Source organism: Syngnathoides biaculeatus, chromosome 14 (genome assembly GCF_019802595.1).
Source record: "Syngnathoides biaculeatus isolate LvHL_M chromosome 14, ASM1980259v1, whole genome shotgun sequence".
Taxonomy (NCBI): domain Eukaryota; kingdom Metazoa; phylum Chordata; class Actinopteri; order Syngnathiformes; family Syngnathidae; genus Syngnathoides; species Syngnathoides biaculeatus.
The window spans coordinates 19,893,350-19,919,746 of NC_084653.1; the positions used below are offsets into that span (position 1 = coordinate 19,893,350).

The window sequence follows — 26,397 nt, forward strand, 5'->3', positions numbered from 1 at the left end:
TTTGTGGATCTAGAAAAAAAGCCTATGACAGAGTACCAAGAGGGGCAACTGTGGTACTGTATATGGAGGTCTGGGCCAGGGAGAAGTGTGGTAGAATACAGGACATGTATGAGGGCAGCAGAACAGCGGTGAGGTGTGCCGTTGGTGTGTCAGAAGAATTTAAGGTGGAGGTGGGACTGCATCAGGGTTCTGCGCTGAGCCCCTTCCTGTTTGCGGTTGTAATGGATAGGTTGATAGATGAGGTTAGACTGGAATCCCGTTGGACCATGATCTGCGCGGATGATATTGTGATCTGCAGTGAAAGCAGGGAGCAGGTGGAGGAACAATTAGAAAGATGCAGCCACTCTCTGGAAAGGAGAGGAATGAAGATTAGCCCAAATAAAACAGAGTATTTGTGCATGAATGAGCGGGGCGGTGGGGGAAGAGTGAAGCTCCGGGGAGAAGAGATAGCGAAGGTGGACGACTTCAAATACTCGGGGTCAACAATCGAGAGCAATGGTGAGTGTGGTAAAGAAGTGAAGAAATGGGTCCAAGCTGGGTGGAACAGTTGGCGGAAGGTGTCTGGCGTTCTATGTGACAGAACAGTCTCCGCTAGGATGAAGGGGAAAGATTATAAAACACGGGTGAGGCCGGCCATGATGTACAGATTAGAGACGGTGGCTCTGAAGAGACAACAGGAAGCAGAACTGGAGGTAGCAGAAATGAAGACGCTGAGGTTCTTGCTTGGTGTGAACAGGTTAGAGAGGAAGATGCACCAGATAGGCTTAGATGGAAAAAGACAACACACTGTGGCGACCCCTAATGGGACAAGCTGTAAGAAAAAGAAGAAGAAGAAGATTCTTTTCCCCATTTAAATGAATAGAACTCCTATTAAAAAAAAACTTTTTTTGGTTTCAAATGAACAATTACCACATGCACTAATAACATCATGAAATACAATCAAAGAATGTTCTCTGTACATCGTGACTTCATGCTTCAATGCCCATTGACTTTGTGCTCCTCCTGGCGTTTGCCCCTTGGCCACCAGGGAGCTTTATATTACAGACTTATAACACACGAAAAGAGGTTTCATGATTATATGACTCCGTAAGCTGCAGCAGTATTCATCTTTTGTTTTGGCAGAGGATGAAGAACATATGCCTGGGAGAATCGGTATATTGTCCGTCTACATGTGTTGCTGCATCATTTATGTTTTAACAGGCGTTAGTTAATGGGTCATAACTACTGCAACGTCAATCTATTTTCTTCACATCGTATTGTTGCTCGGCAGATATGAGGGGCTACAATTAAAGAACAAAGGACACAGGGACACCTGGGCCACAGCCAGACAAAATCCACAAAAGTGTCTTCACTTTTACCTCACAACACACAGCATTATACATTTACTCAGCTACTTGTTTCTTCGTCAGATTTCCAAAACAGTCTTTAATGAGCCTTGCACCAGTACAACCATTGTTCCAATGTGCTTCCCGAGGAAGACTATAACACCAATCCTTCACGCAGTTGTTTATTTATACTTGTCTATATCTGGCTTCTTTAGTATCACTACTGTAAATGTTAACATCACTAAAAGCAAAGTGACAGAATCTCCTTACAGGTTTTTGCGTTTCATCTTCTATTTCTTTTTATTTTGTCCGCGAGTGAAATGGAATCTCAAAAATGCGTGCATGTTTGCATTGTGGATTTGCAGTTTTCCATCTCTGAGGTAAACCACAGGTCAGAGGCAGAGCAGGTTGCGTTCTCCTGATGACATCGGTCACTTGTTTTGTCATTTTTTGTACTTTCGAAAACATTTTGACAACATATACTATTAAAAAAAAAAAAAATCAAATATTGAAGGCATTTTAAGGCTGCGATTGGCCAATGACCAGTCCAGGGGGTATCGCACTTCTCACCCCAATTCAGGTGTAAGTAATAGACGTTTGAAAGATTTGGTTTGAGGTTTTTGGTGTGACTCTTCACTTCCTGCATGGAGTTCTCACCATGCTTGGATGCCTATTCACTGGGCATTCTGGTTTCTTCCCACATTCCTTTGAAAAAAAAAAACACACACACACACACAAGCAAAATTGTCCATGGGCGTGAATGCAAGTGTAAATGCTCGTCTGTCAATATGTAAGTGGCTGCCGATCAGTTCAGTGTCTCACTCAATTTTATTTATTGAATGATATGTTGATATTGTAATGATCATGACAAGTGTAATTATTGTGAGCAATGGTTTTTGAAACAGTTTTTGAAAATACAATACACCAACCGATACATGTCTTCAGAATTATTATTTTTTTAAACAAAACATGTTCTTTATCATTCTTAATATCTATACAGGTGGGTTGTGAAAAAGGCTCTGTAAAAATTATGTAACTCGACCCCAAAATTTGGTGGGTGTAAAAAAATTCTACCTCAAGGTAATAAAAAATATGAATGAAAGCACATTTTCAGCATTCGAAACCAATTTGCGCCGTCCGGAACATTTTGGTCACTGTCCATGTTTACCACCCGGATATTTGTTGTAAACGGACGCACAGGTGGAACGGTGAAAAACTGCCAGAAATGACAGAGGCGAGGGTCTGTAAGTCGATTTATAAAAATTCAGACACGTGAGCTGTACATATAATATCATTCATGAGTAATGTGAATTGTAGTTAATTTATTTTACTTAAAATGCTCATCGCTAATTTGCTAATCCTAACAAGGGTTAGCATTTTGTGTTCAGTTTTATGTCATACACCGAATATATGCTGGGTTAACCCATTCGTGGGCAGCGTCCCATTTTTGGGACATCATGATTTTCACGCATTATATCCTTCTGTATTTCAAAATATTCAAGTGTTTTAATCTGAAGACATAATTTTTGGTACCAGGAGAGGATAACTCATCGGTCAAAGTTAGCACGGAGTTATTTCCCTTTCCTTCCTGACCCAACATGGAGCGTTTTCCAAGAAAAGAAAGGGAGAAAGGTCAGTATGCAACCAAGTTTGTCTTCAAAATGCTAATCCATCAGTATTATTAATGCGTAAGTGTTGTTCTAGAATAAGAATGAATTAATAAACACATCTCTAGTATGTACCACTTCACAGAACTGATAACATACCTGTCCCAGTTTTGGGACGCAGCCCGTGAGAGGGTACATCTTTTTTACCCTTTGTTTTATGGGTTCAACGAAAAAGAAGTGTTATTTCCTTTGTTGTGGCCTGTTAAGAGACTTTTATCTCAATAAGGCAAAAAATTGCCACCCTGTCTATGAATGGGTTAAAGATAGAAAAACAGCCATCATAGATGACAGTAGAATGCATGTTAATTGTAAAAAAACGGGGGTCGAAGGCAGCAGTGATAACTCAAGTACTCAACAAAATATATATAGGATTAGAGATTCTCAAACCTTTTTGCTAGTGACAGTCGTAGTTGCAACCAAGAACGACAAAAGAAAAATGCAGGTTTCAGCATGACTGCAGTAATTGTTATATCTGAGGAAATTTCTTTAGGACTCCATGTTTTTGCCACAGTAACAACTTGGTCTTGGCTGCTGTCTTTATTATTTCTTTTTTTTTTTTAACAACAGGCCTGTGGGCACTCTATTGGTGACTCCTGATGTACTATGTGAACGTTAACAAGGCCTTCAGGGTTAGTTTGCTGTGCAGGAGCGTTCTAAGGTGACGCCCATGTTGCGTGTCATGCTTATTTACTCGTGTTTCGCTCGGGCACACAAAAAGCTTTTGTGGCTGCAGACTATCGTCCGGATAACAGTGCACTCTCACAGACGCAAACTTATTGAGCTCCACTCCGTGGCTCATATGACTGTGGGCTGCGTGCGTTTGTGTTATGAGTCCTGTGGGAGTGATACATGACACGGCAAGTGATAAGTGAGGCTTGCACTGATGGGAACGTGGCGTGGGAACAGGTCATTAAAGCATATAGTCTCAAACTGTTCAAGATCTGGTTAAAATATCATCAAATAACAACATCATCAATTACAGAAAGGCCAAGGCGTCAATTGGGCAGGAGGGTCATGATTTGTATTTTTAAAATAATATTAAATCAGCATTTTACACATGTAAACTATGATGCTTGATCAACCCATCCATTTTCTATTAGTTAATCTCTTCAGGGTCCTGATAAGAATAAAACCTAAAAGGAAAGTTTCCAGCATCTTTTGGAGACAAATAAAAGGCAAGAGAAACCCAATGAAGGATGAGCAAGGTGTACCCAATAAAGAGGCGAAGGTGGGATGGCGGCGCTTTGCTTGCGGCTATCGTAAGAACGTGTACATGTAAATGTACTGACCGATGACCCAGATGGAAAATACAGTAGACAAATGTTATTACAGGACAAGTGCTGTACTCTTAACTTTGTCATCAAAACAAATTTGTATGCACAGTAAATATGTCTGTCCTAATGATGTAAATATTTTTTAAATCCATTAAAGGATTAAATGAGGCGTTTAAGCAATGGATAGTTAGAGAAACACTGCGTCGACACGTAGAAAGAATTAGTTATGATGCACAAACTCAAGTTCTTTCCAATTGAGTTGATTATGTTATATATTATTTCAAATAGAAATATAATTGTTATAATAGTATCATGTTTTTAAATTGAACTTTAATCTCAAGGCCATCTCTGTGATCTTAGAATTTTTAGTTCTTAGTATAAACACTGTTTGTAAATTGCTGTAAAATGTTCACATTGAACGCTACGAGGTGAAGGTGGGATGCTTGTTCTTGGCGGGGAACTAGGTCAGTAGTCTGCAATATATTGGCGTGTCCTCATTTAACCTCTATGGGCCAGGACATGCAAGCAAGACACTCGAGCTGTGTATTTTGTCCTTCTTGACCAAACGCATCATATGCTAGACCTTTTCATGTCTGATGGGATTTTCGTGAAAAACTGATCTGATTTTCTTAGGTTGTCAAAACCGGGAACCTGCCCTGCGATTGGCTGGCGACCAGTTCAGGGTGTACCCCGCCTCCTGCCCGATGACAGCAGTGATTGGCTCCAGAACTCCCGCGACCCTCGTGAGGATTGCGGCTCAGGAAATGACTGGATGGGCTTGAGTAAGGCGTTTGTTTTTATTTCTGTTCATTTCTGTATTTGTCAGTCTAGGGTGCTTCTTTGATTGGCTATATTCCACTTCACAGTTTATACATTCATGAGTTGGCGCTCCCTACAAACATGAAGGGGAAATCCACTGGTTTGTATTAAAAATGTGTCCAATAGGTCATGTCATATGTACTCTATTGCGACAATGTGATGTTAAAACCTCTCTTTTAACAGTGTTTTGAGAAGGTTTTTATCGACAATTACGAATTTTCAAGGGCGCTGCCATTTTCGCGAGTCACATGACCTACGTTCACGGATGTGGCGGGTTATGTGCCATTCCAAACGCTTGATTACATTATCCCCAGCGCTGATTTCTCGCATTTATCCTCATCTGATGAAGAAATAGCAGTATCGGTTGATCGGGAAGACGGAGGAATACTTCCATAAACAGTCGTGAGCGGTTCCGAGCCCTGAGCTCGCTCCCCGAGCCCCGGAGATCGCTCGCACGGCTCGGGCATAAATGGTGTCCCATGTAATCGAGCTTTTGTTGCGGCACGTAACACGTCACATCCGCGCACGTAGGTCATGTGGCTCGCGAAAATGGTAGCGCCCCTGAAAATTCGTAATTGCCGATAAAAATCTTCTCAAAACACTTATTAAATGAGAGACGATTTAACATCACATTGTCAAAATTACATGACCTATTGGATACACTGTTAATGCAAACAAGTGGATTTCCCCTTTAAGTTGGAAATATTGAACACATTTAAAAATCCCTCATTTTTAATTGTCATTGGTGGGGTCTGTCGCAAATAAAGCTCTATTAAAAGTTGAAGAATCCACATGTTTTTACCAAGCCTTAGCGTGAGAGGAAAAAAGGAGTGGCGTTAAACTGGTTCGCTTGCATGCCCTCACACTTCATTTTTGATTGCTGTCACGCTGCCTGTGTCCTTACAGCCATGTGTAAATTTACATGTTGGGATATCATGTTTACTGTGTTCATCCGAACGCATTCTGCAAACTCTACAATAGGTCAGTCGACGTTTTGAAGGAGTGTTTATAGGGGCAGTAAACGGCAAATGCTTACCTCTCATCGCGTTTACCTTGATTGAAATGCTTTCCTCTCATTTGTTTTCGAGTAAAATGCGCATCAAAGATCGGTCGACCTAATTGAAACCGATGTGTCGGCAAAATGGAATAAACCAGTAAATCGTATTGCTAAGACATACCTTAATAGAATAAAAATCTTGAAGGGCACATTTTCGAATTCGACTGCCCTGATTGTCTAGAAGAAATGACCTGCTGACTCTATAATCAATAATAATGTATGTGGTATATCAAAAACTCAATTGCATTACTGAAATTGTATTCTTGTGAAGTATATTAACTGAATTATCCAATATAGGGTACACTGAAAGTGTTCACATTTGAAGCTAAAATGTTGAGTTGCCGTGATCATTTGTTTAAGGAAATTAGGCTCCGGCACTTATGCGACCCTTGTGAGGACAAGCGGCTCAGAAAATTGATTGATTGGACATATGGATTAATTTGGTTGATGTCTTCCTCAGTGTTTCGACTGACCTTCTTTTCTGTGCAGTAGGCCTATGTAGAGACAAAAAAATACCCTGGAGAATAATAACACTCAGTCAGTTTGTTTATTTGGTGGTTTCTTTTCATGCTGGTGCTGTAAGTAGTCAAATTTTGACTTGATGAACTAATTACTTCATCTCTATCACATGGTTCTACCAACAGCTGAAGATGGTTGACATTGGAAACTACCAAAAAAAGTTTGGTGTGTCACTAGTGGTAAGAGGGTTCCCTCTCGTGGTATGGGAATGCATCATTGCCCAAGTATTTGAAATTGATTACTTTTATTGGTTTATTTTAACATAACGTTTAATTTACCTAGGCGACACTGTGGTGCAACTGGTTAGAGTGGTTGGAGGGGTTCAAATCCCGGCCTCGCCTGTGTGTAGTTTGCAGGTTTTACTGGTACCTGCGTGGGTTTCCTCCCTCTTCATGCATTAATTGAGGACTCTAATTTACCTTCAGGTGTGATTGTGAGTGCCACTATTGTCTGTCTCCTATGTGCCCAGCGATTGGTTGGCAACCAGTTTGGGGTGTACCCCGCCCATTGCGCAATGACAGCTGGGATAAGCTCCAGCACTTCCCACGAGCCTTGTGAGGATAAGCGGCAAAGAAAATGGATGGATGTAGTTCACTTCAGTAAAATGTAAACAATTGGCCTTGCATGTAATTGTTATATATATATAATAACAAATTGGATTGGAAATCAGATGTCATGGAAAATAGTGACGACCGAGTACTACTTACTGCAAACGTACAAATGTTTAGTTCATGATACAATATTCGGTGGAAGAAATTCTTGAATATCTGTCAAAAATGAAGAAATTTGGAAAATTTGGCCTCCCGCCCGAAGACAGCTGGGCTAGGCTCTGGCCTTCTCGCGACCCTTGTAAGGGTAAGCGGCTCAGAAAATGGATGGCTGGATGTTGTTTATCCAAAAATACATTTATTAAAAAATGCCCAAGGATCTAATATATTCATATATACTGCTTTAGGTAAAGGTAGATAAGCAAAGTATAAAAAAGATTTCTTAGCCTACAGCGGCGTTCTCAACAATACAAAAAAAACCCACAATGATAAAGTGCTGGCTAAATACCTCACTGATGGTGTCAACCGAAATAGAGAAAAGTTAATTCAGTCAATATTTTGCATTTGATTTCATTGGAGGGTGCAAAAGCTGTCGAACAAAATGGTTGGTCGCTCTAGGTTTCAAATTAAGATGAAAGGTCACAGTTGGTGATGATGCGGACGCAGACCGTCTTTGTTACTGACGTATGGTTATTAGTGCATGAGCTGCAACGTCATCAATTAATCATGAAAAAGATGAACTCTCTTGTTGCAGCACAGGTGTTGATCCACAACGGGAAACTGTGTGGGTGACACGTGAGGCTTTTAGGTGCTCCTGACAATGATACTCCTGTTTGCTGCATTGGTGTGATGATCAAACACAGCTGTGGAGATGATATACAAACACACACACACACACACACTGTACTGTATTCAACAACGTTGTGGGGTTCGAAAGTACCTTTTAAAATGACCAAATTAATTCTGAATTATACATCAAAACAGTAAAAACGGTTATGAAAAAAAAACGGAATTAACTATTTGACATACCTCATTAACGAATGACCTGACCATCTGGCAGGTTTAAAAATCCAAACGTGGCCCTATTGTGAAGATCTTGGCTTTGGACTTTTCCCTTTGTCATCCTGTTTTTGCAAGTTCCATTAATGGCCATCGCAGTCTCATGAGCAAATGGCGCTCTCCTGTGTTCATTTTTGGCAACAACCAGCCTCTTAGATTAAAAAAAATAATAATAATAACAGACTCAAATGCAGTATAGTATAAAAAATAATTGCTTCTTTCTTTAATACACTTACGTCTTTTTTGTAGAACATGCACCAAAACATCTCAGTACAATTATATAATGAGTAATTAAATACATACAGGATATAATTTGCTCCTTCCTTTAATCCAAGTTGTATTTAATTTCTTTTTGGAGGACATCTACCAAAACATCTGAGTAAAATTACGTGATGAGTAAACGATGCATAGGCCTACCCAAAATCTGTTTTATAAGTACAAAGGTAGTCGCTTTACTTTATCGTTTGTGCTATATAAATACATGTAGATTTAAATTATGACTGGAAAAAAAAAATGATCTGATAAATTTGGCATTTTCTTTCTCAAGATAATCTATTTAGAATTACCAGTAGCATGCTTACAGACAGATACATTTAAATTCTTTCAAATATTGGTCTTTCCCTCGGTTGCTATATACATATTTAAAAGTTATTATTATGATTATGATGGTTAAGAATCTTAAAAAGGATATCTCAATTGACCCCTCTGTGGATATTGCGCAATCCACATCACTGACCAATCAGAGGCCAGAGATCTGCATAAACCAAAACCCGTTTTTGCTCCCGGCATTTTCTCAGACAACATTGCATGGTCCAGTATAGGTTATGTTAGCGTTTTATCGCGTATTTGGGTTATTTAACAAAAAATATGGTTAAGAGGTGTAGTCACGGACTTTGTAATAGTGACGACAGGTATCCTGAAAGGCTAGTTGGTGGAGTTCCATTCGTACCCTTTCCAAAACCGAAGACCCAGTACGAAAAATGCCTTCGATGGATCAAACTTTGTGGAAGACCGCATCCTCAACTAAATCCATCTAATATCAACCGGAACAGATATGTTTGCACGAAGGTATGCCCTATATTTGATTTTCAATACATGTCTCGTATAAATGAATTCGAAGTTCTTCGCTAGCATAACACTGCGACGTGTGAACGAGTGACACACTTATTCTTTGTTGAGCGATATTTAGCGATGATCGGACTGCACAAACGTGTCGCTTTCTTGCTGGCTCGCGGCCGAAGCTTAACCAGACGGTGTTTGCACCAAGATATGCCCTAAAATTGATTTTTAATTCACGTCTCGTATAAATGAATGAGACGTTCTCCGCTAGCATAACACTACTGCGTGTGAACGATTGACACACTTATTCTTTGTTGAGCGATATTTAGCGATGATCGGACTGCACAAACGTGTCGCTTTCTTGCTGACTCACGGCCGAAGCTTAACTAGACTGTGTTTGCACGAAGATATGCCCTAAATTTGATTTTTATCCACGTCTCGTATAAATGAATAAGACGTTCTCCGCTAGCATAACATTGGTACGTGTGAATGATTGAATGAAATCAGAAGCATGGCGTCTCTCTCAGTTCAGAATGTATTGTATTTAGAATCTATAATATATCGTTGATTTGAATGAAATCAGAAGCATGGCGTCTGTCTCAGTTAACAATGTATTGTATTGTATTGTGTGTGTTTCTTTCGGCTTGTCCCTTTTTGCCATTTTTTACGTATTGTTTGTCTTACGTCAGCGCACGTGGCGTGACGTCACTTCGGGAGGCGTGGTTAAGTGCCCTGTACGGAGGGGTCAATTAAACAGAGTGCTCATACGTTCACCTTCAATATTATGAAAGCGATGGCCACTTTGCCCAGGAGGGGGAACCAAACACTATAATCCAGATGTGTTCTTACCTTTTTGACCCAGTGTGTCTAATGACGTCACCCTGTCATGTTGCTTTAAACATGGCGCGTTGCGAAACCAGTATAGCATGTGAAAAAAACATACTGTTCCATTTTCTGTGTGGGGGTGGGGCGTAAAATACATCTCTGTGGCCCCGCCAACACTGGAGCGTTGCACACCACTGGCTCAAGGGCTCAAATGACTCAATATTAACCCCAAAGGGAATATTTTTCATTAGGTTGATGTTGAATTGTCTATTTTTTTAAACACGTACAGTATTAATAAAATGTAATAAGGGTTTTAATAAAGTTGATTTTTATCCAAACGAAAATTATTTTTTATTTTTATATTTTATTTTTACATAATTGTCCGTAAAGAAGGAGAACACACTCTTCTCCATGGAAGTTGATAGCTGATGCTGGGGAAAAAATGTAGAACATTGTGTTACGTTTTGGATAAAGACAAAAAAAAAAAGAAAATCCCAGAAGTGGGAAAAACAAACAAAAACCCAAACTCGTTTTGTCTTATCGTCATTTCCATCCATCCATTTTCCAAGGCGCTTATCCTCACAAGAGTCGGAGGAGTGCTGGAGGCAGTATTTTTCTCTATATTGAATTGGGGGGGGGGAATATTTTACTTAAATCCCATATCTTGCCAGGCCTTACACTTAATATGATCAGTACAGTTTAGCGACTGAAAAGAAACAGCACTAAGTTATATTTTCTTGGGTTGTTATTAATAAGGCCAAAGGGAACGCTGTCCTTGTTTACTTCTTGGTAATTGTCAAAGCGAGCCGCGGCACGTTGTGAATTCCACGAATGACTTTTTTTTTTTTTTTTTTAGTCTGATGTTATCCACCACTCCAAAGTCGGTTCTTTTTTTTAAGGGTTCTCACGCCACTTAACAATGCTTGTGGCAAGCGTGCGTGAGTGTTTGTATGTGTGGAGGGCGTATGCAGAGTTGAAAAGGGACAAAGGATAACACGCAGTCACGCACACTACTTTTAAAGAATTGTGTGTGTGTATGTGTGTGCATACATGTGTGATTATAGGCAAACAGACCAGAACGTCAGAGTTTATGTTTGAAGATAACACATGGAAGTCATTCAAGGAAGGGGATCTAGCCATAATTTTGCAATTTTGTGTGTGCAAGGTGAGGGGTGCAGGAATAAGCAGAACTTTTGTTGAAAGTTGAAAATACAACTTTAAAACTTCCTGATTTTCTTATTTCATTGACCAAAACATAGCTCATAAATTGGCTACATTATCGGTATGTAACAGTTTTATTCAACTTACACAGCTTGTTTGGATCTGTGCAAGCTCTTTTCTTTTTGCTACTCGAAGGCTAGTTTGCTCAACACTTTCCTGACATACATTTGATATCCATTTTAGGTTCCGTGTGCTAGTACATGGAGTCCTCTGTCTACAACTGAGATCCGTTCCTACAGTACCGACTTAACTCGAATTTTGACTTAAGTCGGATTCCACCATTAAAGTCAGAATTTACTTCAAAATACTACGTATAAAAAACAAATACAGTGGGACCTCGGTTTTCGAACGTCTTGGTTTTCGTACAAATCTGTTTTCGAACGAAAATTTCAAGATTTTTTTGCTTTGGTTTTCGAACGAAAATTGGTATTCGAACACCCCGACCAGCTGACCCACGACGATTTATTATTGTGCTTTCGAACGCACCCCCGAAAAGACGTAATGCGCGTGACGCGGCGCAACCAGTTAACTCACACAGTCCTCTGCTCGTGGACTTTTCCCAGTACTGTAGTGACTTATTTTCTTAAAATTGAGCAACATTAACCCCCATTCATGGCTTCAAAGAAGGCAAGTGGAACTGCTGGTGCTGAAATAGAAAAGTGGTGTGTAAAACTGTCAACTTCAAGAAGAATTTGATAGCCAAGCATGAATCTGGTGTGCGTGTTTCTGAGCTATCGAAGACGTATGGCATGGCGAAATCGACGATCAGCACCACTCTGAAACACAAGGATGCCCTCAAAACAAGTGATGTTGTTGACCAAGCAGAGGCCACAGATCTTGGAAGAAGTCCAAAAGTTGCTTCTTATTTTCGTGAACGAGCAGCAGTTAGCTGGGGATAGTGTCAGCGAGGAAGGGAGAAGATGTCGTCTGATGAGGCTGAAGGCAGGAGAGATGTCTCAACTGCCGATATTAAAGCTATCTGTGCTAAATGGAACGACATCCATAATTTTGTAGAACTTCATCACCTGAATAAAGCTGAATGTTCCAGAGCACTGCAAAATTTTTAATGATGTTATTATGAGCCACTTCAGAAAAGTGCTTAAAAGACGGCAGAAACAAATATTACTCGTTATTTGTGAAAAAGGGGCGAGTCAACCCCACCGAAGACATCTGAAACTGTTGTTTTAGATTGCTTTTTTCTTTTGTTCCATTAACCATACCTCTAGCTGCGTTATTTTTTTTTTACGTTACGTACTTTCTGTGCAAATAAAAAACAATTTGTCTGTTTCCCCCCCACCCTCATTATTGCTTGTTTAAAGTTATTCTACACTTTTGTTAATAAAAAAAGGTTTATAGGGCTGGGGTCGAGTCGCTACAGATGCCTGCAATGCACTCCCAGCCTAGCAGACTCTACTAGGCTAAAGCATACATTTTAAAATTTTAAATACATTACTTAAATGATTCTACTATATAAAGTATTTAAACTATATATCTCTACTATGCAGTTTATTATCAGGAAAAGCTAAAAAAATCGCTTAAACTTTTTTAGGCTTGGAACGCATTATTTCATTTTCCATTCATTGTAATGGGAAAACGTGCGTTGGTTTTCGAACGTTTTGGTTTTCAACCAGTCTTCTGGAACGGATTGTGTTTGAGAACCAAGACACTGTACATTAAAATAAACAAGATGATGTACTTAGCATTACTGCTGAGTGGTGGATGGAAAGGAAGGGGAGGCTGTGCTTAGCTATTTTGAAGGAACCAGGTCCTCAATCCTCGTTTTATGATCTTAAGCTTCATTTCCATGGTAATGGATTTTCTTTTGGCTACAGAAGGATTGCCAAAAGACACAGCTTTCTTCTTTCGGGCGATAATGTCTAAAAAGGAGGGCAAAAAATGTGAAGATACTCCCGGCGCACAAACACAGACAAGCATTGGCCAGATAAAATGGCGGACTGGGACGGGCGTTGTCAAGTCGAAACGTCTTGGGTCGAGACCATCTTAACCTGAGGAATCCCCGTATGCTTTTTGTTGTCAATAGTAGTAAGACAACCCGGCAAACTTTTAGAATAACTCGGGTGCGTTAGTAGAAATGTTTACTAGTCACATTTTTCCACTACTAATGTAATTTGTGGTCTATTAGCATGCTATTAAACTTAACTGTAAATTACTCTAAATGCTAGTAGGCCCTACTAGGAGGTTTGCGTCATGCTTCAGTAGCCTCCTGGGCTTTATTAGAATCACCAAAATGTCAACTCGCAAGCAAGATGTTCTATCTCCCTCAAATCACACATTGACAAAAATAAACTGAAAAGTAAACCACTTGCAATCATTACAACACATTTTTTTTACATTTCCTCAGAATGATATACCATTATAATGTTTTTTAACATGAATGTTTTATTAATATCATGTCTGTTTATATTGACAGAGAAAAACTATGCTGTTTTCAAAATATGAGAAGTCCTGAAGAGTTTGCCCATTAAGGGTTTTGAAAAACAAGAAAAAGTGTGGGCAAGTGCAATCAGAATTTCCAGAGTTTGAAGTTGTTGCTGTGGAAAATGGTAAAATGATTGAACTATGTTAACAAATCCCCCCAAAAGGCAGCAGTCATAAAGACTGAAAAAAAGTGAGAGGAGGCCAAAAGGGCTGCCATGCCCATGTGTTTACGGGTGGGGGAGTAAAGCCATGCTCAAAGTAAACTTTGCACTGCTTTGCACAAATCAGTTGTATAAGCCGAAAGCAAAGCCGTCGTAACTCGACAATCTAAAGCCAACTGCAGACTAATGAGACAAATAAAACACATTTTTGACACCCGAATGACACAAAAACACGATCAGAAACATGAAACGGTTTGTCTGTTTAAATCTCTGATGTATGCGTAGTTTACTCTGTGCAAGTCGCAAAGTAAAAACACAAAGTCCCACAACGCATGCAGTTGTAAGTGGATAAATATGAGCGTGACAAGAAATGTGCGTTTAAAAAAAAGAAACTGAAGAAAGACGTGACAGCAAATGATTTACTGGTGTAATCTTACACCCCTTCGTCTTGCTTCGATTACATCACGCTTGGTAGATGCCTGATAAAACAGCTCTCAGGACCACATGCTCACTCACACACGCACACACCTCAACCAGCAAAGGTTGCGAAGGGCTCTTCCTCTATTTTGGCGACTTTTGCAGCGAGGGAGAGAAGGCGATGTGTGTCAGGGTGTGGTTTTCTGGACTGGGACTGCTGGCTGGGCTCTTTTGTTCCATTCTGGGATCCGCAGATGGGGGGAAGGTCCTGGTAATGCCAGTAGACGGGAGTCACTGGCTGAGCATGAAGATCTTGGTGAAGGAGTTGACCCACAGAGGACACGAGGTGGTGGTTTTGGTGCCCGAGACCAGTCTGCTGATCGACAGCAAAGAGGACTACAGGACTCAGGTTTACAAAGTCCCCTACAGCAAAGCCGAACTCGATGGATCATTTACGCAGCTCACGGAGAGCATCTTCATCAAGTCGCCGGTGTTTAAAGACCTGTTTTTCAACATAAAGCTTGTGGTGAACTTTACAACGTTCCAGGAAAAAGGTTGTAGAAGTCTCCTCGACCAGCAGCTTCTGCTGAGTCAGCTGAGGGGTGAAGCCTTCGATCTGGTGCTGACAGACCCTTTTCTCCCGTGCGGCTCCGTCCTGGCTCAGATCTTTGGCATCCCGGCTGTTTACTTCCTCCGCGGACTTCCCTGTGACTTAGATTCCAAGGCTAACCGCTGCCCCGTTCCGTTGTCTTATGTTCCCAAATTCTACTCTGGTCACACAGATGTCATGACTTTCACAGAGAGGGTCAAAAACAACATTATGGGTCTGGCGGAGTCTTATGTGTGTCAGCTCATGTATGCCCACTTTGACGAGCTGGTCAGCGATTATGTGGAGGAAGGCATGACCTACATGAAACTGTTGAGCCATGGCGCTATTTGGCTCCTGAGGTACGACTTTGTCCTGGAGTGGCCCAAACCGGTGATGCCCAACATGTTTTTTATTGGCGGTATCAATTGCGCAAAGCAGCAACCCCTTCCTGCGGTGAGTATTCCAACCACTATAGCCACATCTGGATTCACTCACTCGCGTATCATGTACGCTACAGCACACATTTCCTCTTTATAAGCTCAGGCTTAGACCTTCACTGGTGGCCAGTCAGGATCATCAAAAGCACTGACTTACTTGCTAGTTTGACTACAAAAAACAACAACTTTAGCAACCTGCACACATTAATGCAAATGTTCCAAAAACAATGTACAATGATTTACATATTTGCTTCAAGCAAAAAAAAAATTTTAGGTTTCAAATTTTCTTGGTATCGGAACCTTTGGGTGATACCTGTTCTGAAAACAAGACAAAATGCAATACTTATGAGTTTAAAAAAAAACACACTGCATAACACGCTAAGAAAAAAAAAAAAATTAACAGTAATAATGACAACAACAAAAGGAATAAATGGTGGGAACCAATGGACAAAATTAAGATAAACTTGATTTCACATTATGTAGTCACATTTTTTGATGTTATGGCATATTTTGTCCAGTTTTCCCAATGTCCTTCAAATTGTCTTGTTCTTGCTTCAAAATGAAAGTTAACGTCTCCATTTTAAAAATATCTTGAACCACTTTAACCCAATCCTCAACTGTGGGAGTATTCTTTATCACTCATTTCCTTGTAATAGTTTTTTTGCTTGCTAATGACAAAATACTGTGTGTGTATATATATATATATATATATATATATATATATATAAATATATATATTCATTTTCTGAAAATTTCGATTTCAATATCGGAAGAAGCCCTTAGATTTGTGATTGGCAACGAAGAGCAGAGGTTAGATAAGATGGTGGCATCTGTGTCTGCTGTGGCTGATCGGGCTCACGATAGCTTCAATCAAACTATAAATATAACAACGGCTGACGAGCACATCGTTATACCGACAGTGTCGAGGACTGCCAGTTCGTGTTGTCTTTGCATGCATCCACCAGTTTCCGATTAGTTAAAAACCTTGGTCCATGAAGCAGTCCATAAACTTGTTTGCATGTTTAAGAGATTAAAAAAACAATGCGGTTGTCACAGAATGTGTGAAAAATGCCTTATGTAAAGTAGACATTTGCACTATGGACATTGTGGGAGGGATTCTGAGTAAATGTACATCGAATAGGATCTGGAACAATAAAACTAGACCACAGACTATGGGTAGTTTTTTATCAGTCCATACATAAACCTGGAGTAAACGAGCATGTTGTTATTTTTATGAAACACATTGTTCTACATCCTACGTGCTGAAAACAATGCTTTGTTTGGTTGCGGCAGGATTTGGAGGAGTTCGTCGAAGGGTCAGGGGATGATGGTTTTATCGTCTTTACTTTGGGCTCCATGGTGTCCAAAATGCCGCAGGAGAAAGCGCAACAATTCCTTGAAGCCTTTCGCCAGATTCCACAGAGGGTAATGGCCCCAGTTACACAAAAAATATCATTTTCACACTGCATATTGCAGCGTGTGGCCCAAATGAACCAATTTTTGCATGCAGTAAATATGGTTGTGTGTTTTCAGGTTTTGTGGCGATACACTGGAGTTGAACTTAAGAATGTGCCAAAGAATGTGAAACTGATGAAGTGGCTACCTCAGAATGATCTTTTAGGTAGGTTTGCTTTTATGGACAAAATTATTGACTAAGTTTTTTCAATGGTAGTCATATTTCAAAAGTGAAAATATTTCGGCTCGCTTTTACATTATATTACTTTTTAAGGTATAGCTTTGTTTTTCTGTTTTTTTCTATATATTCTTGTCTTATGATTCTGTTCCTTGTAGTTTGATAAATTACAGTGAAGAAAATAAGTATTTGAACACCCTGCTATATTGCAAGTTCTCGCGCTTAGAAATCATTGAGGGGTCTGAAATTTTCATCGTAGTTGCATGTTCACTGTGAGGGAGACAATCTAAAAAGCAAAATCCAGAAATCACAATGTTTGACTTTTTTTTTAACAATTTTTTTGGGTGATACAACTGCAAATTAAGTATTTGAACACCTGAGAAAGCCAATGTTAATATGTGGTACAGTAGCCTTTGTTTGCAATTACAGAGGCCAAACGTTTCCTGTAGTTGTTCACCAGGTTTGCTCACACTGCAGGAGGGATTTCGGCCAACTCCTCCACACAGATCTTTTCTGGGCTGAGAAACCTGGAGTTTCAGGTCCCTCCAAAGATTTTGTATTTGTTTTGGTCTGGAGAATGGCTAGGCCACGCAAGAACCTTGATATGCTTCTCGTTTTTCTCTTTTTACTGTATGTTCTTGTTTTGTGATTCTGTTCCTTGTAGTTTGATAAATTATTTGTATTTATTATGGTTCTCATTGCAGTTAGAGGGACTGCTGATCACGCCTCAAAGCACTATTTTTCTTTTATTTTTTCTTTCTAATATTTTAATGATTCTTTACTCAAATCACTTTTACGCTATCCCACCTTCCTCATCAATGGATTTTTCTGACAGCGTTATCATGATCAGTCAGATTGTAGTGTGGCAGCTTTTGTTGTGTAGAGCACTTTGCGATGCAATATTTGTCGGAAAAGTACTCAACAAATACAAATAAAATTGATTTCTCAGATATGCTATTAAATCCAATCATGATTTCTTCTCCTTGACCTCAAACCCTTTCCTCACGCTGCTCAGCTCACCCCAAGGCCAAAGCGTTCCTCACCCACGGAGGGACCCACGGTATCTATGAAGGCCTCTGCAACGCCGTTCCCATGCTCATGTTTCCACTGTTCGGAGATCAGGCGGACAACGTTCACCGCATGGTGGTGCGTGGGATTGCCGAGACGCTCAGCATGCACGATGTGAAGACAGACGAACTGCTGGTGGCTCTCAAAAACATTATCAACAACAAACAGTAAGGCAACTCGGATGTGGATCTTAAAAACAACCCATTTGATTCTAGTGTGTGTGTGTGTGTGTGTGTGTGTGTGTGTGTGTGTGTGTGTGTGATTTGGATTTTAGAGAAGTATACATTACAGTACTTGCGATTTCAACATGGGACAAATGTAATAAAGTTGAAACAGGAAAAATACACACTATTCACAAAACGTTGGGAAAATTCCGCTTTGGGATAAAACTTCAGGTTGAATATAAAATTAACTGTAACTTTTGCAGGCAAACTTAATTTGGCATCTGAACTTTTATATTCGCATGTAGATCTGTTCAATGTTTCTGCATTTTCTTTTGCACAACATGATGTTCCCTGTAACAAAGAGCGAAATGGCCAAATTCACAAAAGGTGTTGACCTATAAATGGATGTTTTCTGGTTCAATTAAATAATAATAAATTCCCAATTAGAATTTTAACAGACCTCTTCATTATGTCCTTTACATTTTGATACGAAGATGGCAGCTAATAAATGACCAACAGTGCCATGCCATCAAACAGAATCTTAACAGACGGAAGTGGCCACAAGTTTGGAGTCCCAAATTTCATCAGCAATTTACAACAGAAATAGACTTCAAGTCACAGACCAGAGTTACAGCGAAACGTTGGCGATTGATGCAAAAAAAGTGTGACACCTCATAAAATTCATATTGAAATTCAACAGGATAAAATAGCGGAAGTGTACTGTGTATGTAAAGCAGGGTGAGTACTTTTTACTTGGAATGATCACGTTTAATATTATTGTAATCTTTATAAGTGAGTGAGTGTATTCATTTGAGTTGGCTCGTAATGGAACCCAGTGCTCTGTCTTAAAAGTCCGATGTGATACAAATAGACATTTCTCTTGCGTGACATCGGGCATTGACGTATCACGAACTCGACTCTTCGGCATAAAATATTACACACTTCATTCAGAAGGTCAGTGATACACTAACAAAGTGAAAGTTGTTCTCCTGCAATGTATAAAGAACTGATGATAATTCAATTAAACTCAGAGAAGATACTTCTCCCTCACTTACTTTCGAAGATAAAGCCTTGTGTTTGTTGATATTGTCCACATTTAGTTGTACGCGTGGTCTTCCGCGAGTCTTAATCCATCGTAGACACTTTGTCAGCTGTGTTTTAGGCTTTGGAAAATGAATCAAGCGGGCCCCTTGTAACCTAGCAGGATATCTTTCATCAGGATCGCACGTTCCCCAAGCGCATCTGAGGACCATTTTCTTCATAACATGAACTTTTCCAAGCGCACGCTACTGACAACTCGCATTGCTTGTGGGACAACATGGCGAGAGGGGCGTGTCAAGCCAGGGGTTAAGACAATGCAGCTGTCTGATTGGCTATTCTTGTACGAGTGATTGATAGGTCGGAAAGGTCCATTGCACCATGTTGTTTGTAATTCAGTAAAAAAAAATCTCGATAGTACGTATATGTGGCCTTTTAAAATGTTGTTCCCCAATGAGAACACCAGATGTTGCTGTTTTTCCATTGCAGCAAGTTGGTTACGTACGCAAGCGTCAATCGCCTGGTGTCCAGTGGGCCATAATTAGCATGGAATTGTGCAATGTTGACATTCTAAGCATCCAAATGTTATTTCTTGCAATCCAGTTTTGAGTATAGTTTTCCATTTCTAATGTGTCATTATTTTCATCGGCCATCATCAGTATCGTGTATCATCACGCATATGTATTTGCCTCTGTGTAGTTATAAAGAAAAGATGGTGAAATTGTCCGCGATACACCTGGACCGCCCTGTTCAGCCTTTGGACCTGGCTGCCTTCTGGACCGAGTTTGTGATGAGACACAAAGGAGCAGCGCATCTGCGCGCAGCGGCACACGATTTGAACTGGGTCCAATACCACAGCCTGGATGTCGTCGCTTTCCTGCTCACTGTGGTTGTGACTGCTCTGTGGGTGACGCTTAAGTGCTGCTTGTTCTGCACCCGCAAGTGTTGCACAAAGGGGACTGCAAAGAGGAAATCCGAGTAAAAATTCTGTCACATGTAAGTGAGATGTAAAGTTCTGTGACTATTTGAATGTTGGATGAATGGATGTGTGTGTTGTATGTGTGCTGGCAACATTTTAAGATGATCTTAAAAATGGAATAATTTTTTACTTAAATCGCCAAACTAAATCTTGCTGTCATTTGAAGGGTTTGATCCTGAAGAAAATTGATGAGGTCGATTCCGAGACTGCCCTCATTCTTGAAAGACAGTAAATAAAGTCACTCTTGTTGAGCTCGTGAAGAACTTTTACAATTCTCTTTTGGGCTTAAGGCTTTTACTTTCACCTCTATTTGTTAAAAAGCAGGAATATGGAAAGTGAAATCCAAATGAAGTGATTAATTAAACACCAATGTTAGACAAAAACCATTTACAAATGTAATTACAAATCTTAATGTTCATTCACAATTCAAATTTCAGAACAGGTAGACAATCATAATGGGCATTTTCTTAGTACCATATTTGACCACAGCATATGTGAGAAGACAAACTGCAAATTTAACTCTGGCCTTCTATTAAGCCGTCACATGAAATTAAAACATAAAAGCATGAAAATGCATTCCTATATACATTTTTGAACAATTTTCGGACAGCCAGTGCTCAACCTGCTCAGCAATCATTACTGCATCTTCCCTGTTTGAGTGACTAGTGTAAGTATTTTAATGTATATTATTATTCTCCTCAGGGATCAACATATATTAATTTTCCCATATAGTGTTGGCAAAGATCTTGGCTTTTGACTTTTCCCTTCGTTGTCCTGTTTTTGCAGGTTCCATTAATCACTATTGCACTCTCATGAGGAAATGACTCTCTTCTGTGTTAATTTTTGGCAACAACCAGACACTGAAATAAATAAAAAAAGAAAAAAACTGAAAATACAGTACAATATACAATATCAATGGCTTTTTTCTTTAATGCAAGTTACAATTACACAATTTTTTTGTAGGACAGCTACCAAAACATCTCAGTACAATTTTGTCATGAGTAACTAAATGCAGTACAGGGTTTGCTCCTTCCTTTAATTTGATTTGTAGTTAAATTATTTTTTGGAGGACATCTGCCAAAACATCTGAGTAGTATTACATGATGAGTAAAGGATTCATACGCCACCCCAAAACATCAGCTTTATAAGTAGTGCAGTACAGTAGTCTCCTTAATTTATCTCACACATACAGACAGATACATTTGAATTCTTTAGAATATTGTTGTGACCCGAGCTTTACATATAAATATTTAAAACTTATGATGATGATTAAGAAGCTTTAAAAAGACATCTCAATTTAACTGAGAGTTCATACATTCATGATGAATATTCTGAAAGTGATCGTCACATCGTCCAGGAGAGGGAACCAAACACTAAAATCCAGCCGCGTTCTCAGCTTTTTGACACAGTGTGTCGAATGACGTCACCTCGCCATGTCGCTTTAAACATGGTGCCGATAAAGTTATTTTTAATTTCATGTTTATCACATAAGTTTGACACTAAAATGTAAATAAAGTTTGGAGTTGTGAGGTCCAGTACACTGTATTCCTCAAACTGTATTTCTGTTACATGGAACCCTGAACCAAGTCCAAGGTCATTGCGTTCATCAAAGCAAAGCAGAGGCGGGGAGAGTCAGATGACAATAAGGGGGAGGGGGGGGGGGCAATTGCTTCATGCATTGAATGGATACTGCAGGTACAGATTTAAATGTCCATATTGACCACGTTTATAGTAAAATGAACAATTGCTCAAGTTACTGATGTTGGTGTGAACTATTTGTGGGTTTCTTGCTTGAGATAAGAGTTTTGAATCTCAAGAGTCGAGTGTGCGAGTTTTGCAAATCTCCCTATAACGTGATATTTGCGGTATTCTGATTTTCCTTGTGTAAGTGAATGCATTGTCAGAAACACAAAGTTAGCGAGGCTGGAGAAGCTGAGGCAACACCATGACGCTGGTGAAAAGCTTTTTTGTGGAAAACAGTTAAAATAAAATACATCATGAAAACAAATTACTACTAATCGAGGTAAGACTCATTTATTGTTTCATCACGCATTGGTTGGCTGTGAATTGTCCACGGCATTTTATGACAGATTGAAACTGTTGTTAAGTTAACAAAAATATATATAACTGGACGGAGTCTCGATTTCTTTTCTTTTTTTATTGTGAGGACGTAAAACAGGCAATGTCACTCAGAATTACAGCAGATTTAGCAAAAGGTGTCCATTGTGTGTGCATTTCATATTCTGTGATTTTTGGACCAATGCAACTTATCACATACAGAGTAATGCTACTGAACAGAATTTTATTTAAGTTATGTGAGGTTATTCAAGAAGTTTTCAAATGCTAAATGTGTCCTTAGATGGATTACAAAAAAGAAGTCACTGTCAGAAAATGGATAGTTTGCTGTATCAATGCATCCAAAGATGGATTTTAAGGATGTATGTCTTCACCTTATTTTCAGTGGTTTAAAATTTGTCCTTTTTGTATTATTCTACTTTGCAGATGACGAAAAGGCAATAGAACTACAGAAAAGCGTAGCAGGTACATTTCTACAGGGAAATTATAAAGCTAACATTCAAATTTTAACACTTATGAACCCATGTCATTCTTGAAAAAAAAATAGAAAACTTGAAAACATCAGGTTGGTTGCCATGTTAATATAGTTTTTTTTTAAATACAATTACAAAATTTCACTAGTAACGGCATACTGTATGTCAGGAAGTACTGGATGGATTTGGCTGAATCTTGTTTTCTATCTACCTACAAAGCCATTATGCTAAAAAAAAAAAAAATGTGATGATTGGGGCTGCACAGTAAATGCTAATTATTCTCTAGATGGCTGAATTTGTAAGAAAGCTACTCTTTTGGAACCTTTTGGAACAATATTGGGGGAAATGTCAACGATAAATCGTCAATAACTTATGGCCGGATGTTCTCCTTCAGGATTTTCTGGCGCACAGCAGAATTTATTGTTCCATCAATCATGCCAAGTTGTCCTGGGCCTGAAGTAGAAAAGCAGCCCCAGACAATCGCTGCCACCAGCATGCTTTACCGTTGGCATTTTTCTGGCCATTTTTTACACCTGAAAAGTTTAATTTTTAACTTGTCAGTCCACATAATGTTCCTCCAAATGTCTTGAGGATCATTGTTGAGATATTTGTAAATATAGTTATCATGAATTTGTTGCGCAATGAAGGAAGTGGTTTGCTGCAATAAGGAAATGCGTTACTATTGAGCTTTATTTAGCGATTCAACAGGAAACAGATCTGCGCTCAAAAGAGGAAGTAGCTGGCTGCGGAAGACTAGAAGGAGACAGTCTGTTGGAAGCCACCTGAAGATAACCCAAAATGAGTTTTGCCACATTTATCATTTCCAAAATGCCTTACTAAGCAGTTTTCACTTACTTGTGTGGCACACAGTAAATCAAGAAAGAAAGAAAAAAATGCTTTTGAAGAAGGGGTCAGATTAGGACTGCTTTTAGAGCATAGTTGAGTATTGTTGGGTACAGTTCTTCTCCGTTATTCTTGCCTGCAAGCAAACTGGTAATGAGCGTCTCCTCCTTATTTTAAATGGTTTTAATAAATGTCCACCTGGTGAATCTGACAATCATCAAAATGTTTTTTTTTTTAAGCAAATGTGAGAGAAGCATTTGTATTCTTTGCTGACAGCAGGGGTTTTCACATTGTAACTCTCCTATAGATACCATTTTTGGCCGGTGTCTTTCTTATGAAAGAGTCTTGAACACTGACCTGAACTGAGGCCACCGAGGCCTTGGAGGTCTTTAAATATTGTTCGAGATTCTTCTCTGATGACCTGGATGAGTCGTTGTCACCCTCTTGGAGTAGTTTTAGTAGGTCCTCCACTCTTGGGAAGGTTTGCCACATTTCCCAGTTTTCTCCATTTTTATGGATAATGGCTCTGACAGTGGTTCGCTGGAGCCTCAAAGCTTTGGAAATGGCTTTGTAATCTTTTCCAGACTGATGAATTTCAATCACTTTTCTTCCTGAGTTTTTCTTGGATTTCTTTGGATCACGACATGTTACATTGGTTCTTGAGATCTTGTAGCCCACTTCAAGTTCTCGTGAAGTGATTTCTTGATTCAACAAGTATGGTGGTAAAGTGGTGTGGCTTGTGAAATTGAACTGAAGACCATTCCCAAATATTTGGTTAGTCGCAGTGACTTTGTGATTTAACAAGAGAGGGTTAGTTTTTCACAGATGGTCAGAAAGGTTTGGATTTTTTTTGCGCCATAATAAATTGAATTGTCATATGAAAACTGCATTTTGTACTTCCTCTGGTTGTCTCTGAGTTATATTAAGATTGGTTTGATGATTTGAAACCTTTGTCTGATAGATTTCCCTAATGAGAAATCTTTTTCACGGCACTGTTGATGCAGAACCAATTCTCTGCCATTGCGATTGGAGGGAAGTTAAGTTCATAATTCAATTACGTCACAAAAAAAACGATAAAATACGGATCAAGATTTTTTTTTTTATTAGACAGGATTGACGGTTGTCTAAAAACTGGTTGTATTCAACAAAAATCAAGGTATTCTACTAACAAGTCTTACATCTCACTTGTATTTTAAAATAGAGGAACCTTACAATAATAACATTTTTAAAAAACACATGGGTTAATTTTGAAGCACTACATGTCGCTGAATTCTTCTTCTTTTCCTTTCGGCTTGTCCCGTTAGGGGTCGCCACAGCGTGTCATCTTTTGCCATCTTAGCCTATCTCCTGCATCTTCCTCTCTAACCCCAACTGCCCTCATGTCTTCCCTCACCACATCCATAAACCTTCTCTTTGGTCTTCCTCTCGCTCTTTTGCCTGGGAGCTCCATCCTCAGCATCCTTCTACCAATATACTCACTCTCTCGCCTCTGAACATGTCCAAACCATCGAAGTCTGCTCTCTCGAATCTTGTCTCCAAAACATCCAGCTTTGGCTGTCCCTCTAATGAGCTCATTTCTAATCCTATCCAAACTGCTCACTCCGAGCGAGAACCTCAACATCTTCATTTCTGCTACCTCCAGTTCAGCTTCCTGTTGTTTCTTCAGTGCCACCGTCTCCAATCCGTACATCATGGCCGGCCTCACCACTGTTTTGTAAACTTTACTACATGTCGCCGAATAAAGTCTGCAAAATATTAGCAATACAGTGTCTCATGTTTGACGACTATTGAGAGAGAAATTTTTAAAACCAAACGTGTGTGTGTGTGCCGTCAAATCTGCCGAGCAACAGGGGCCGGTCGTCACAACTACAGAAGAAAAAAAATCATGGCTTTGAGTTTGAGTGTCTTGCAATCTAAAGTGATATTCTGACTCTCTGAACCCCTCTAGTGATAGCGATGTGATTTGCAGCTACAGTGGAAGTGGGTAACCACACAAAGAACTCAAAACAACATGGTCCGCACAATGCATAAGAAAATATGTGCGTGTATGTGCGTGATTACAGGCAAACAAGATTTGAAATTGAGAATTTGAAGATAAACTGAAGTCATTCAAGGAAGGGGCATGGGCATAATTCTGCAAATGTTTGTGTGTGTGTGTAGCGGTGGTGGTGGTGGTGGTATGGGGGTGCAGGAATAAGCAGAACTTCTATAAAAAAATGAAAATATAACTTTAAAACTTCCCAATTTTCTGATTTCATTAACTCTGAAATACCTCCTAAGTTGTCATATATTGGCTACATTATCGGTATGGAACAATTTTAGTCAACTTGCACAGCTTGTTTGGATCTGTGCAAGTTTTTGTGTGTTTGTGTGCGCGTGTGTCTGTGTGTGTGTGTGTGTGTATGCGGGGTGAAATAGGGACAAGGGAGAACACAAATTCACGCACGACTTTTAAGGAAGTGTGTGCGCGCGCGCATGTGTTGACTCTTAAGGTAGTGTGTGTGCGTGCGTGCGTGCATGTGTGTGTGTGTACGTGCCTGCTTGCAGGCAGACTGGAACGTCAGTTAATGTTTGAAGATAACATGCAAGTCATTCAAGGATGGGGGTATAGCAATAACTGGAATTGTGTGGGGGTGGGGGTGCAGGACTTACCAGAACTTTAATGAAAAAATGAACAACAAAAAAAGAAAATATAACTTGGAAACTT

General features: G+C 39.6%; 1 protein-coding gene across 1 annotated transcript; it reads left to right on the forward strand.

The window, feature by feature from the left end:
* The first annotated feature begins 14,506 nt into the window (after positions 1-14,506).
* LOC133512272 (UDP-glucuronosyltransferase-like) lies at positions 14,507-22,289 on the forward strand. Its single transcript, XM_061841734.1, has 5 exons — positions 14,507-15,432; positions 16,710-16,841; positions 16,950-17,037; positions 18,065-18,284; positions 20,019-22,289. The coding sequence occupies exons 1-5, from the start codon at positions 14,572-14,574 to the stop codon at positions 20,299-20,301; spliced, it is 1,584 nt and encodes a 527-aa protein (XP_061697718.1). The 5' UTR covers positions 14,507-14,571; the 3' UTR covers positions 20,302-22,289.
* Positions 22,290-26,397: the final 4,108 nt, after the last annotated feature.